This window comes from Neolamprologus multifasciatus, chromosome 10, assembly GCF_963576455.1.
Source record: "Neolamprologus multifasciatus chromosome 10, fNeoMul1.2, whole genome shotgun sequence".
In the NCBI taxonomy this organism is placed as follows: Eukaryota; Metazoa; Chordata; class Actinopteri; order Cichliformes; family Cichlidae; genus Neolamprologus; species Neolamprologus multifasciatus.
The window spans coordinates 9,504,694-9,519,817 of record NC_140448.1 but is presented as its reverse complement, the minus strand read 5'-3'; the positions used below and the strand labels follow the sequence as shown (position 1 = coordinate 9,519,817).

Genomic DNA, 15,124 nt, shown 5'->3' with positions numbered 1-15,124 from the left:
AGTCTCAGACCTCCTAATGTGTGAACTGCACACAGTTATGAAACATTATAATAAAATAATAATAATGTAATAAAAAATATAATTAAGTAATTATTGAATATCGCCATATATAGAGAGGAGATAGAGGAGGTGGCTGATATCCAGAAATCCGACCAGTGGCTGGACAAAGCTGGACTGAAAGACAGCACAGAGGCACTAATCATGGCAGCACAAGAACAAGCTCTGAGTACAAGATCCATAGAGGCTGCGGTCTATCACACCAGGCAAGACCCCAGGTGCAGGCTGTGTAAAGATGCCCCTGAGACAATCCAGCACATAACAGCAGGGTGCAAGATGCTAGCAGGCAGGGCATACATGGAACGCCATAACCAAGTGGCCGGCATAGTATACAGAAACATCTGTGCCGAATATGGCCTGGAAGTGCAGAGGTCAAAATGGGAGACGCCCCCAAGGGTGGTGGAGAATGACCGAGCTAAGATCCTGTGGGACTTCCAGATACAAACGGACAAAATGGTGGTGGCTAACCAACCGGACATAGTGGTGGTAGACAAACATGAGAAGACGGCCGTAGTGATCAATGTAGCGGTTCCGAATGACAGCAACATCAGGAAGAAGGAACAAGGGCTACCAAGGGCTCAGAGAAGAGCTCGAGAAGATGTGGAGGGTGAAGGTCATGGTGGTCCCAGTGGTAATCGGAGCACTAGGTGCGGTGACTCCCTAGCTAGGCGAGTGGCTCCAGCAGATCCCGGGAACAACAGCAGAGATCTCTGTCCAGAAAAGCGCAGTCCTAGGAAGAGCTAAGATACTGCGCAGGACCCTCAAGCTCCCAGGCCTCTGGTAGAGGACCCGAGCTCTACGAGAGGCCTATATATATATATATATATATATATATATATATATATATATATATAGTATAGTGTGTGTGTGCATGTTATAGATCGACACATTTTTCATTCAGTTATTCTCCTTGCTTTTCACCTGTTCATCTGGTTATAGGAACCATTTTGCATTTGTTGCATAAGACTTCTGTTTCCATAGCAACAGCAATTTGATGAATATGTGAGCTAAATTGGATGTGCTGTCCTCACACAGATCTATGCTTATTTATATTCCAACATAAAGAAAGGTCTGTGTTACGCTTACCAACAAAGAAAGAAGTGTGGGAGTACACCTTTCACCACAGAGATTTTTGAACTGATCTTAACTTTGCCTGCTGGGGAAAGTCTGTGCCTGTTCATGTTAATGTTCGATTTAACACAAGCCTTTTGTGACTTCTGCGACAGACATGGCCATTTTGCCAAACTGCACAGTATTTAATGGACTCCTGCTTGCATCTAAAACAACCAGCAGACGCATCATAAATGAGTGCAGCAGTAACCCCATGGCAAAGGCAACCATGCACATAGATAACCGGCCACAGGCATCACTCAAGATGGAGCATAAGTCACACTGCACTTCACTCCATCATAGTACATTCAGAAGATTACCCTCCAGTTCGACATTCACTATTTCCATCACTGGTCTCCCTGCGAGTGGGAAGCTTGCTTATTGGTATCCTGGTTATTCATGTTTGCATATCCACATCTTTAATATTCAATACATACAACAAATTACAACAAACATACAAAAAAAGACAGATGTTGTCTGTGGAGATCTAGTGAAATAAATGGTAAATTTTGTAGATTCTGCAACAGATTTATATCAGTGTCTTGTCCAGTGTGTCTCTCTAAATCAGAGTGACAGCCTGGTCATGTCCTTTTCTGCAATAATGTAATAACTGTTTTATCTTTGTCACACAGCCTCCTCACAAAATCAAACAAATGACAGGGATACTTTGCAGGAAACCTCTTTAGTTTTCTTTTAGCTGTAGTCCAGACCAAAGCTCTAGGTGATAAGACTCATGACCCCATTGTGCATGGGCTCCAGCCAGGGTATCTTGGCTGCTCATCTGACTCATGCATAAATGGGTCAAGTTCTCACATGCTGTCTGACACTTTGACCGATAATGCTGCCAATCTAATAGCAACATGGGTTCCTAAATGAAACCAAAAGGGTAAGCTTGTGTAGCAGGTAAAGCTGCTCTGATCTGACCTGATTAGATCAAACGTTTAAAATTGTTTTTTTCTGAACACCACATTCAGATGACAAGTGTGATAACTATTTTATACTGGACGATCCAGCATTGCTCCTCTTCCATCCTCAGAAGTCAGACTGACCCAGTGGCTTCTTGCCAAATCTGAGTGATGTCTTTATTATCCGATTTTAACAAATATGGGTCAGGTAAACCTTGTTTAACTCTGCCGTTGGAGGAGTTAAAGGAGGAGGAGGGCCTGGGGTTAGCAACCCCACCCCAGAGAAAATCTCAACCACTACAGGAAATGCCAATAAGAAAAATAGAGACTAACTTTCTGGAAGATGGAGGACCCCCGACAGCTCAGGGACGAATGACGCTAGGTGGTGAAAGCCGAAAGGAAGCCACCGAACCGATTCTCCTTTCGACCAGGAGAACCACTCTGGAGATCTAACTTTGGTGGCCCATACCCTGGGAGTGGTGACGGGCAGTAGTAGTAGAAACCTAGTTTAGAATAAACTGTAATGCTAAGTTGGAGTAGAGATTCCCTGCTAAAGGATAATCTTAATATTGCAAATACAATAAGTCTTAAGAGTACGCACATTTTACCATTGTTCACATTGATTAAGAGTTTCTAAATAATAGTTTTGCCAAGGTTATCTGACTTTGCCTGAGTGTTCTGGTAGTGTAAGCATCGACCTCACAGATTTTCTATACACAATATTGCCAAAAGTATTTGATTGTCTGCCTTCACACACATATAAACTTGTGTGACATCCCATTCTTTAGGGTTCAATATGATGTGGGTCCACCCTTTGCAGCTATAACAGCGTCAACTCTTCTGAGATAGGCTTTCCACAAGGATTGGGAGTATGTTTATGGGGATCTTTGACCATTTTTCCAGAAGCAAATTTGTGAGGTCAAACACTGATGTTGAATGGGAAGCCTGGCTTGCAGTCTCCGCTCTAATTCATCCCAAATATGCTCTATCAGGTTGAGGTCAGAACTTTGTGCAGCCCAGGCAAGATCTTCCACACCATTCATGTCTTTATGGACCTTGCTTTGTCATGTCATGTTGAAAGAAAAGAGGCCATCCCCAAATTGTTCCCACAAAGTTGGGAACATGAACTTGTCCAAAATATCTTGATATGCTGAAGCATTAAGAGTTCTTAATGGGGCCTCCACACACCTCCACACCATAATCCCCCTCTCCACCAAACCTCAGACAAGTTCTGCTCTCGTGGCAACTGCCAAACCTAGATCTATCCATTGGATTACCAGACAGAGAAGCATGATTTGTCAGTCCAGAGAACACGTCTCTAGAGTCCAGTGGCGGTGTGCTTTATATCACTGCATCGAACACTTTGCATTGCAGCTGCTGATGTAAGTCTTGCATGCAGCTGCTCGGCTATGGAACCACATTCATGAAGTTTGGAGGTCTGTAGTGATTGACTGCAGAAAGTTGTCGACCTTGTGCACTAACCCCGATCTGTAATTTTATGTGCCCTCCCAATCACTTTGTTACACAACCACTAACATCTGACGGTGAAATATTTAGCTGTGAGGAACATTCACAAGTGGACTTGTTGCATAGGTAGCATCCTATTGCAGTTTCACACTGGAATTTACTGAACTCCTGAAAGAGACCAATTCTTGTTTGTAGAAGCCGTCTGCATGCCTACATGCTTGATTTTATACAACTGTGGCTGTGGAAGTGATTGGAACATCTAAATTCAATCATTTGGATGGGAGAGATATAATATGGGCTTATATAGAGTTATCTAGAGTGGACCATCCACAATGTAGGCACCAGATGTCTACTTTATATTTTAGGTATAATATTTGGTCATTGACTCCTTTTTTGAACTTCGTTTATTGGAGAAAAAACCCTGCTTAAACATGTGTTTAAAGCAACTAAATCAAAATCACATTAATTCATAAAAAGGATAATTGTTTTAGGTTGATTATAGTTAATGCAAATCCACACACTGAAGCTGATCTAAAGCTGATCTAAAAGAAGCTTTTACAGTGGCCAAAATATAGACTTGAGTCAGTCCAGATAATCTGGTAAAAATATGCTTAAGCAGCTTCCCCAAAGCTCTGTTTTGAATATTGTATATCAGTACTAAAGATTAAAACACACTGCCACACTTAACGGATCGATATAGTGCTGTGTGATGAGCTAGCTGCAAACAAAAACATTTCTTTTTACTGTGAGGCAGATAGATTTTAAAATGATTTATAATGAAGCCCACACATTAGATATGGAAGCACTGCAGCATTGCAGAAAAAAGTGGTGATGATGTGTAATGGGGTGCTTAATTGCATACCTCTTCAGACCACAAAGTTGTCTGAAAAAAAACCAAAACAACTTCTACTACATTACAGATTACAGCAGAGAGGAGTTTGTTTTTTTAAGTGCTGCTGCTTCACTATAAGTGCACTCTGAAAACACTTAACCTGACCTAACATCGGTTTGATTTTCCACATTTGCCTGCTCTGTTTGGGTTCACGATGGGACAAGAATCACTAAACATAGCACCCTGGGCAGGTCACCAGTTTTATTGCATTGAAACTGTGTGGATCCCTAAACAGATCAGAGCTGGGTGGCTAGACAGTGCTGCCCTAAATACTGCAGCACAGTTATTAGAGGTTTTGGCTTCCAGAGTGAATCATGACAGTTTACTTTTTTATTGGTGGGAACCGTTTCAGTTTAGTCTTTCTGACAATTTACATTTATGTTCTAAGTATATAAAATAATTCTTTTCTTTCCTCCTGAAATCTACTTTTTAATTTGTATTTACATTTTAGATTTTGGTTTACCTTTTAATTACAGTATGATGACCTTGTGCAGTACAGTACTTATAAACATTGTAAAACAGTTAAACATTCTAGGAACCAGTGTGATTAAAAGTACCCTTTTGAACCGTAGTTGCACTCTGCTTGTGTTTATCACTGGTGGGTTGCACAACAATTTCAATAACATGGACTGCATTGGTTTAAAAAACGTAGCTCTCCTGAGGGAAGAGTTGGCGGGAACAGCACTCAGCACATGGGATATAGCCACAGTTGCACTGCTCATTTGCACTGACCTACTTCAGGGTCTTTTAAAGCACAAGTTACTTAAGAACGTTTGGGCCTTCTCTATAGTAGTGTGTAATTTTACAAGGTGCTGTATTTCTGAACTGACCGGCATACAGCTGAGACACAGGACTGCTTCTCAATTTTATTATCCAAATCTACTAGATTTCAGTCAATACTATTCTTAATAGTTTTATTATATACAGGTATTGATTTTGTTTGAAAAGCAAGCCAGATCATTACTGTGAAAGACACTGTAAATCACATCAATCCAGGTATGGAAGTTGTTATTATTTAGCCAGATAACAGATCTGGCTAAATATCTGTTAAAAAATTTGACAGATATTTCAGGTTAAAAAAATTTGCTGTTATTGAAAACAGTGGCAATAGCTAGTGATACAAATTCACAGGACTCTCATACACGAGTCTGCCATAGGACTACAAACTAAAAGCCCTGTGTGGCCACAGCGAAGAGCAGACTACTGCAATTTGGCTCATGGCTTTTACTAATCCTGACAAAGCTATTATTTGTCTGCTTCTGTGATTTGAACTGCAGGCGCATCTCCTTTATTTAGTTTTCAATTTCCAAGAATTAGTACAGAGCGTTATAAAGAGAAACTGGGTCAAAATCTGTGTATGTGAGGGAATTTGAGAGAGCAAGGAAGAGGGGGAAGAGAGAACATCATATTCAAGAAGTCACTTCTGATCACTTCAGCTTCATTCTTCATTAGAGAAACAATAGAAAGACAGATTAAAAAGCTTTATTCAAACTAGCATGATCAGGCAGAACATTTAAGCCAAATAAGCAACATCAAAATCTGACAATTGACTAGACTTGAAAACAAAGCAAGACCATTCTCACCCATACTGTCTTTGATCCATTAAATGGGATGGAACTGGCTAACATTTGATGCGACTCTCAAAGCATACTGTACAATCTGACTGGCAAATAAGCGAGAAAGAGAAAAGGAAAAAAAAAACTGAGCTGTGTACGCATGAGAATTACTCACGTTTACAATACTGAGCACAAGCACCTCCTGTGCCATTCAGTCACAGTGAATACAGAAAATATCAAAAAGGTCTACTGTAGAAAAAACAAAGTACAAAGCAGTTCATTTTACAGTAAATGCATGTTTTTTTGTTGCTTTTTTTTGTTTGTTTCTTTGTTTTTAACTGAAAACCTGCTCTGAAACCAAAAGGCTGAGCCCCACCCAACAAATTCAAGGTATTGTATCATGGGTGTCAGTGTAATTTGTAATACTAGTGGAATGCCATTATTTCATTCATCAACAGTCATGTTTATCTTTTACAATGCAGAAGGCACACAAAGAGCTCATCGTATGTGCAATTCTAAAAAAAAAAAAATCATTTTAAACACTGTTCGAATTGGTTCAGGCATGAATTAAATATATAAAACGTTCTTCACAGCGAGAAATCGCTTATTACGTGACATCGTTAGCCTGACAGACAGCCAGAAAGATGTGTTTATGTCTGGGAAGCCTGCTTCAACAGTAAAAGAGAGGAAGAGAGGTTCAATTTCACTGACTCTAAATGTGAAGACTGATACTTCCTGAAATCTTCTACCTTCACTGCATTACTGAAGGGAGTGCTCCGATCACATTTAGATTCAGATTCAAAGTGCTGGCATCTGCTTAATGCTTTTCACGCTCCACGTATGGGTTCAGCAGATTTCTGAACATGCAGAGTCTGCACCTTAATGCTGTGAGCATAATTAACACTGCGCTCTTCTTCTCATAATCCAATACTTTTACCACATACAGTTACATTTGATCAATTAGCACCCTACTAAGTGGTGTTAATAAGCTCCTTGTTTCTGAGTCATGAAAGTCCTGGGCTTATTCGTAGTGCAACAGCGCTACTTTTGAGGTCAAGAGAAGTATTCTAGTTTTATTATTTATATATTAATATGTACACCATCAAAACAACATTACGTACACTAAACTACAAATATGCAACAAAAAAATGCCCTCAAAGAAGCTCACAAAAGCAGCATTAAAAGTTACTACCAAAAAATATATAAAAACAATAATATTCCTAAATTGCTTTGCCTGTACCTGATATCCCTTTGTACCCTGGCAAAGATAAATACATTTGGATATACTTGCTCTATATTATTCCTTTGTTTTCATATTAAATTAATCAATTTGCACTTTGTGCAATGAGTGAACACAGTTATTATTTGAACTGTGAACTTTTAAGGAAATGAGCCCGAAGAGATGATAGCTTGTAATAAGCAAATCTTCTTACAGACAGTTAAACTGACATTTGATATTCGATTGTGTTTTTCAAAATACGGTTCATTGTGTCTGAGAGTTGTACATGTCCCCCACTCTGGCCTCACCCCACTCTGTGATTACCTCAGTTAAAAGAAAAAAGAAGAGGTGTAAGCACACCCCTCCTCCAGACCCCCTTGCTTAGTACAACGTAATGAGACAGGCTCAAACTACAGTGTGAAAATGAAAATTGATCAATATTTTTGTGTAGCTCATACACGTCAGATAGAAAACGTAAATCTGTTGTTAGTTAACTTTTGTAATCTTGTTATCGTCCCTATACGACTAATTTATCTACAATCAAATGAAAAGAGAAACAATGTATCACCTATAATGTGTGTTTTTTTTTTTTAGTTTTCTTGTCTTTCATTCTTTTTCATCACTTTGACACATTCATAACTTCTCTAGTACAACAAATACTGTTTAAAAAATGTAAAATTGAATAAAATCCTTTTTTTTTTGCTCTTTTTCTTAGAAACTTACTACAGCTGTTTTCACACTTGCACTGTGGGCCTAAACTTTTTTCAGCATTAACCAGCAGAGCTCTACATGAGAAAGCAAATGTCATTTTGGACATTTAACAGTCTTTACCCTGACAGCTCTTTAGTAAAAACACCATGTAACATCTGAATGCATCCATTTGAGACTAGAGCAGGTAATTGCCCAGTGAAATCACAGCAAGTGTGCTTTCTGCACAATCCGCCAAGGCAGCACTCTCGTCTATCCGGTAATGAGAACGCATCTGACACCGACTATTCCCCTTTTGCGTGCTACATGTGAAAAGGGCAATTGTAGACAATGTCCTTCAGTAATTCTCTCAATATTTTCTGGAGCACATGTGTGAAAACAGCTCAACTAAAAGTATATGAATCTTACTAACCAGCAAGACCCATAACAGAGTAGAAACGTTTTATTAAAAACCGAAAAAGAAACAAGACAAAAAGGCTGAATCAGTGACATAACCAGCTGCAGTTATGTTATATCAGTATTATGGAAGAAGCATATTCACCCTGATTCACTTGTATATTTAGGTTTAGGCATATTTTGAACTCTTGCTTATATGAAATGCTGCCTGACTTGAACTTAAGAATATTGCAAAGTACTGAAGGTTTCTACAACTACAACACTCAGCTTAAACTCTGGAGAAAAAAAAGGCAAAATTGTCTATTTAAAAGTTTCAGAACATCATGAAGGGAATGATTTATGACATGAGGTCTGCTCAGTAATGTCCACATATCCTGCCAGAAACTATTTCAAATTGTTGTCTGAATACTTAGTTGTAGAATCATGCAGATTCATGCTTAAAAGATTAACAAAGCTGGAAGGCTGAGGTGGTTAGTGGTCAATGGAGGAAGTAGAGAGAAAGAACAGCTGGAGCAGAGGGACTAGCAGATGTTTTTTTTGTTTCTGGGTTTTTTTTTTTTTGGTTTTTTTTTACATCTTCTTTGTGAGTCACAGGGAAGATTTTTTAGCCAAAGACTCCCATGAAGAGATGATTATATCATGGCAGTTCTCTTCTGGGCCCCTGCTGAGAGAAAGAACATAGAATTAGCCAACACAGGAAGTAAGTCTTAATATAAACTTACAGAAAGTCCTCACTCATGCAACAGTGGATCGTGACTGGTTACTGCCACCATCATTGACATGTCAATAGACGTTAGGGACATTTAAATTGAAAGATAAGTCACTAAATCGATCATAATCAGGATTGTTTTTTAAATTTGTTTTTTTTAAAAAAAATCAATCTACAAATTTAAAAATACAAAAAAAATAGTTTGACTAACATACATGACTAAAATAAAATATCAAAGTCATTAACTGAAATAAGGGAAGCAAAAGGTGTGACATGCACAAGCAAGCATCACAGTGTGCTATTTGGTATTTTGGTATGCCAATATTAAACTGTCTAATGTTTTTTGACGTGGGGGAAAAAAAGAATAGGGCACAATAAATTTGCGACATTTAAAACGTCACCTAACAGAGTTTATATGTGGAGATCTGAGTTTATATAGTCACTGCTCTCAGGTATGCTGAGAATCCACTCAGGGCAATTCATTCTTTAATCCTTTTTTATGTCTGTGCCATCATTTTTGCTCTGAATCTCTACCAAGCTAGCCAGATGTGCGCAACACAGATCTGACAAGCAGCCAATTTTATTCTAATCTCAGCTCTTGTTATAAGCTGATACATGGTTTTCTCACTTCAGAGACCAGCCAATTTAGATTTTAGTGCTCACAGTAGCAGTGAATTAGAGGGGAGTGTTGTTTTTTGTGGGCTACTGTAACCTGTTCTATTTAATCAGGAAAATATCTTGGGAAAGGATTTCAGCAAAAAAAAAAAGGAAGAATCAGAAAAAAAAATTGTATAAAATCCAAATTTTAGAGCCAAACGAAGAACGAACACCAAATAGAAAGAGATAGAAAATGTCTACACAATTATAGTGGCTCTACAGATGTAGTTAGCAACCAGCATACCTCCAGTTGTAGAATGGACTTCCTTTCATTTTGAGTACTTAAGAATAGAAAAAAAGAGACAAATTCAGTGGTAATGCAGACACTCGAACTCACGCTCACAATACATCCACATCATACATGGCTGTTTGTCTCTTTCCCTCCGTATGCCCCCATACAACATGCATATTTATGCTGATCATTCAGCGGATCACTCGATTCAGTTTACTCTGCAGGTCCAGCTGTACAAACATAAACAACATCTGGATCATTTTTTTAGCATCCATGCATTGTTGATAGTCTACAGTGTGCCAGAACACTGCTAGAGATTCATGAGGCATCTCGCTTGTCCTTGAAGACAACCCTCCCACGTTTGATCTTCTTTGTAGTACTCCCCCTCTTGCACCTACCAGTTATGCTATTATTCTGTGCTATGCATCTGCAGTACATGACCTACATACTACATAAGACATCAAAAAGTGACAATTTTTTGTGGGGTGGGCTTGTTTGGCCTAATTATGCAATAGCAGCGCTGATGATTTGCTCTAGAAACACATGCTTGATGAACAAACAAAACAAAACTAAATAAATTGAGCTGTCCTCTTACTTGTAACTTATTTCCAATAATTTTGAAAATAGGTGCGTTATTATTCATTACAATATACATTTCACTTGATTAATGTCAATGAAATTACTTATTATCAAATTCACCCATTCTAAAAACTTTAGCCCCACTTTTATTTTCAACTCGTATCAGATTTCAGACTGCAGAGAAAACTAGCCCATCAGACCCATGACACAGACCCAAGGTAAATAATAGAAAGCGCTTTGATTTTTCAGTCAGTCGTGTCATCCTGAATGCATTTCAAAGTACAAGCGAGGAGTCACTGCAGTGGAAGAAGTACTAAGATCCTTTGCCCAAGTAAAAGTACCAGTCCTACACTTTTAAACAGCCCAAATTAACATTCAAAATCCTCCATAAATATTACACACAAAAATTACACATTATTACATATTACAGTACGTCATTTGATTTATATACAGTTCAATAGTTTAAACTAAACCAGGGATTGGCCTCCTTCAGGGGATCCCAAGACTTGGTAAAATCTTCACTTCAGGAATAACCTCAAACCTGCAATATTTACTTCTGAAATGTTGTCGAGTATAAGTATGGTATTTCTGATTTATACTTGAATGCAGGTTGAAGGAAACTTCAACTCAAAATTAATCTAAAGCTTAATTTTTAACAAAATATTTACCAAAAATGTGAAATGCTGATACTGAGAAAATTGTTAGTGGCCTATTGAACATGCAATGCATTATGTTGTGTTTGTACCTGTTAATGTTAGAGGGGTATTACAAAGAAAATATTCCTCTGCTCTCCAGGAGAAAAAAAGTATATGTGTGCACTTTTTATACTACAGGAAGTCAGCTCTATCAAAAGCTCACCCATAAGGAAAAGAAATAGGAAAAGCTTATAAAAGACTTGCATCAGCTTTAGCTTGCTTCATATAGTAAATCATATAAGGCTTATATGATTTACTCATGAAAGTGGCCACTTTCTCATTACTTTCATAAATTGCTTTAGGAAGTATCCAAAACATACAAGTTTCATTTATATAGTTTTTCAAGGGATCTTATATCTGTGTTCACGCTTGTATGCTTTTCATACAAGTTTCACACAAGACAGATACAAACTTTATAAGATTTATATATATCTTTTCCATATGGGCAATTTCAACATTTTTAAGCTTTTTACCAAACCCATCCGATATTTCTACATACCTCCAGTGTTGATGCTCTGGAATCTGTGGTCTCACTTGGCCCTATGCTCCTGGGTATGCTGGAAACAAAATACCCAGCTCCTTTGGGAATTATGGGCTGTCTCACGACCACTTTGCCCTTCCTGGTCTCTGCGAGGAACAAGCTGTACCAGTAGGCATCGCTGGAGATCAGCGTGGAATCTGCGATAGTGGAGCTTCTCTGGCTGATCACGCTGTTCCTGCTGATCACGCTATTTCTATTGGCTGGAGGGATCTTGATGGCCTTTGGCTTTGGTTTTTGACACTTGAGCACAATAATAACTAAGATGGTTATCAGTAGCAGAAAGGACACGGCTCCTAAACCGATCACTAAATAGAGGTTTAGGTCAGTGAACATGTCATAGTCTAGTGGAAGCTCTGTAGTCTCTGAAAAGGCCATTGCATGTTCCACTGTTGATATCTTGATGGTGACAGTAGCAGAAAGAGAAGGTTGACCATTGTCTTTGGCAACAATTACCAGCCTCTGTTGTCTTGGATCTCTGTAACTAAACATCCTTGTTGTCCGGATCTCACCGTTGTACTGATCCAGGCTAAAGAGGGTTGAATCGCTGATCTGAAGTAGCTGATATGTGACTCTGGCGTTCTGCTCAGAGTCTGCATCAATAGCGATCACTTTGGCCACCAAATGTCCCTTCTCAGTCGACCTCGGTATCACCTCCTCTACAACAGAGCCCTGTGCGCGCCAAGGTGACACTATGAGAGGGGTGTTGTCATTTTGGTCCAGAATAATAATATGCACGGTACAATTGGTGCTCAGCGGGGGAACACCAGAGTCTCTTGCCTCAATGTGGAAAAGAAAGTCCCTTTCTCTCTCATAATCAAAGGTCTTCAGGGCATAAAGATCACCATTCTCAGGATTGATGGAAAACAACATCGACATAGAAGTGTTAACGATTTCTTTCTCCATTATGAAATAAACCAAGTACTGGTTCTCATTCAGATCTGGGTCAAATGCACTCAGAGATGTCAATAATGCCCCCGGTGGATTATTCTCCATGACATGGATTGTGTAGAACGACTGGGAGAATGTAGGCGCATTGTCGTTGATATCCAGTATCTCCAAAGTGATGGTTTCATTTTCCGATAAGGGTGGCACACCTTTGTCTGTCACTCTCAGTATGATGTCATATTTGCTTATTACCTCTCTGTCCAGTGGTTTTGACACTAGCATTTCAAAGTAACCCTCAGAGGACTTGTTTAAGAGAAACGGTAACGTTTCTTGCCTATTTAGAGAGAGCTCCACTTCTCCGTTGGCTCCAGAGTCCCTGTCGCTCACACTGACCACTGCAATCAGCGTCCCTACAGAGACATCCTCAGTCAGAGAACTTTTCAGAGACTTGATGGTCACTTCAGGGTAATTATCATTGAGATCTGTCACAAACACTGTGACTTTACAGTGTCCGGACAGAGGGTTCGTCCCTCTGTCCTGTGCCTGTATGTGCATCTCAAAACTCTGACTCTCTTCATAATCGATCACCCCCTTCACCTTGATCTCACCTGAATTTGGATCAAGTGAGAATAGCTCTTGTGTCTTCTCCGATGTGTACAGTGTGTGTGAGTATACCAACTGGGCGTTTGTGCCTTCGTCTAAGTCTGTTGCATTTAAGGTCATGACCACCGTTCCTGCTGCCGAGTTCTCCGAGACATTGACTGCATATACCGGCTGACTGAATATGGGGGCGTTGTCGTTGATATCCAGGACGTTAATAATGATGCTGGCTGTGCCGGAGCGAGGAGGCACACCTCCATCCACAGCGGTTAGAATTAAATCGTGAACAGCATGCTCCTCACGGTCCAAATTACCACTAAGCACTAAATCGACATATTTGGAGCCATCGCTGCCGGTCTGGATGTCGATGCTGAAGTATTTGCTTTCACTGAGATAGTAGGTCTTGATTGAATTCGCCCCCACATCCGCATCCACGGCGTTTGTCAGTGAGAATCTCTCACCGGGAAGGGTTGCCTCCGAAATGTCTAAGTGCATTGTCTTTCTGCGAAACACCGGCGCGTTGTCATTTATGTCCATGATTTCCAGCTCGATGTTAAAAATGCGAACCGGGCTTGAAAGTATGACATCCATTTTCAGAAAACACGAGGTTGTTTTAGTCATGCATATGCTTTCCCGGTCAATCTTCTCGCGGATAACCAGCTCCCCCGTATCTTTATTGATGTCGAGGTAATTTTTACTGTGAATGACATCGAGTTTTGCTTTGCGCTCCTCCAAACTGCGAACATCCAGACCCAAATCTGTGGCCAGATTAGCAACAAAGGAACCCTCTTCCATTTCCTCCGGAATAGAGTACCGAGTGATGGAGAGCGCAAATCCCCACATTGCAAAGAACGAAAAAACACCCACCACTAACCGTGTCCGTAAAGATGCAGGGATAAGCGCCATCGTATATATCTTATTATTATTTTAAAGGAATTAATGAAACAAATCCGTTCTTACGCTCAAGTTGTCTTGATGTAGGGGAGCGCCGGTGTCATTCTTGCCTCCGCGACTTGTAGCTGTAGCTGCAGCAGGCCATTTACAGCACAGTGCCGTTGGAGGAGGAGAGGGGGGGCTCTCACGGCTCTGCTCTGCAGGGGCGTATGCAACGTCTGAGCAGGGCCTGAGCAGACTGGCGAGGTCTCCTCAGTGAAATTAAAGGGTGCCCATATGGAAACCTTCTTTCTTTCTTTGTGTTTTTTTAAAGAATATTTTTGGCATTTTATGCAACAGCTTGCATCATGTGTTGTCTAATAGAGTAAAAAAAAAAAAATTGATTAAAAATTTAAAAAAAAGAAATGGATGGCTGGCTGACAGATGGCTGACTGAATTAAGAAACAAAAAACAAAGAAAAAACAGCAGCAACAACAATAATAACTAGTTCTGGTTAATGTATTTTTTACAATTAATATTTGATAATTTACTCATTCTTTGCATAATAGCAGCGTCTTTGATTAAGAGCATATCATAGGCTTTAGAAAAATCATAAATTTGGTGAGCATGTGTTTGCTCATCTCTGGTCCTCTGATGTTATTAAAGTCCATTCATTCATTCACTTCCACTTATCCTTTTCAGGGTCGCAGGAGCCTATCCCAGCTGTCATAGGGCAAGAGTCAGGGTACACCAGTCTGTTGCATGGCTAACACACAGAGACAGACAACCATTCACGCTCACACCTATGGTTTATAATGATTAATCAATTAACCTATCCCCACAAACTGCATGTCTTTGGTCAGTGGGAGGAGTACCCAGGGGGAACCCACGCAAACACGGGGAGAACATGCAAACTCCACACAGAAAGACCCCGGCCTGATGGTGGAATTGAACTCAGGACCTTCTTGCTGTGCAGCAACAGTGCTAACCACCGTGCTACCTCTTATGAAAGTCAAACAATATAATCAATTGAGTCAGAAGAG

General features: G+C 39.8%; 1 protein-coding gene across 4 annotated transcripts; it reads right to left on the bottom strand.

Annotated features, from left to right (window-relative positions):
* Positions 1 to 5,911: 5,911 nt before the first annotated feature.
* LOC146509577 (protocadherin alpha-C2-like) lies at positions 5,912 to 14,305 on the bottom strand. Of its 4 annotated transcripts, none has more exons than XM_085175297.1 (3): positions 11,682 to 14,304; positions 9,921 to 9,957; positions 5,912 to 8,974 (listed from the first exon to the last, which is right to left on the bottom strand). In XM_085175297.1, the coding sequence occupies exons 1-2, from the start codon at positions 14,112 to 14,114 to the stop codon at positions 9,946 to 9,948; spliced, it is 2,445 nt and encodes an 814-aa protein (XP_085031423.1). In that variant the 5' UTR covers positions 14,115 to 14,304; the 3' UTR covers positions 5,912 to 8,974; positions 9,921 to 9,945. The 4 variants fall into 4 exon arrangements, with proteins under 4 accessions (XP_085031423.1, XP_085031424.1, XP_085031421.1 ...); XM_085175298.1 differs by having other exon boundaries at positions 5,912 to 8,971; XM_085175295.1 differs by lacking the exon at positions 9,921 to 9,957 and having other exon boundaries at positions 11,682 to 14,305.
* Between the last annotated feature and the right edge of the window lie 819 nt (positions 14,306 to 15,124).

Bases quoted from the DNA above. Each gene is read 5' to 3' on its own strand.
- LOC146509577 (XM_085175295.1), bottom strand. From the start codon at position 14,114: ATGGCGCTTATCCCTGCATCTTTACGGACACGGTTAGTGGTGGGTGTT. The intron at 8,975-11,681 runs GTATGTAGAAAT...TCTTTCTCTCAG, and splicing joins CCAGAGCATCAACACTGGAG to CAGGGGCCCAGAAGAGAACT.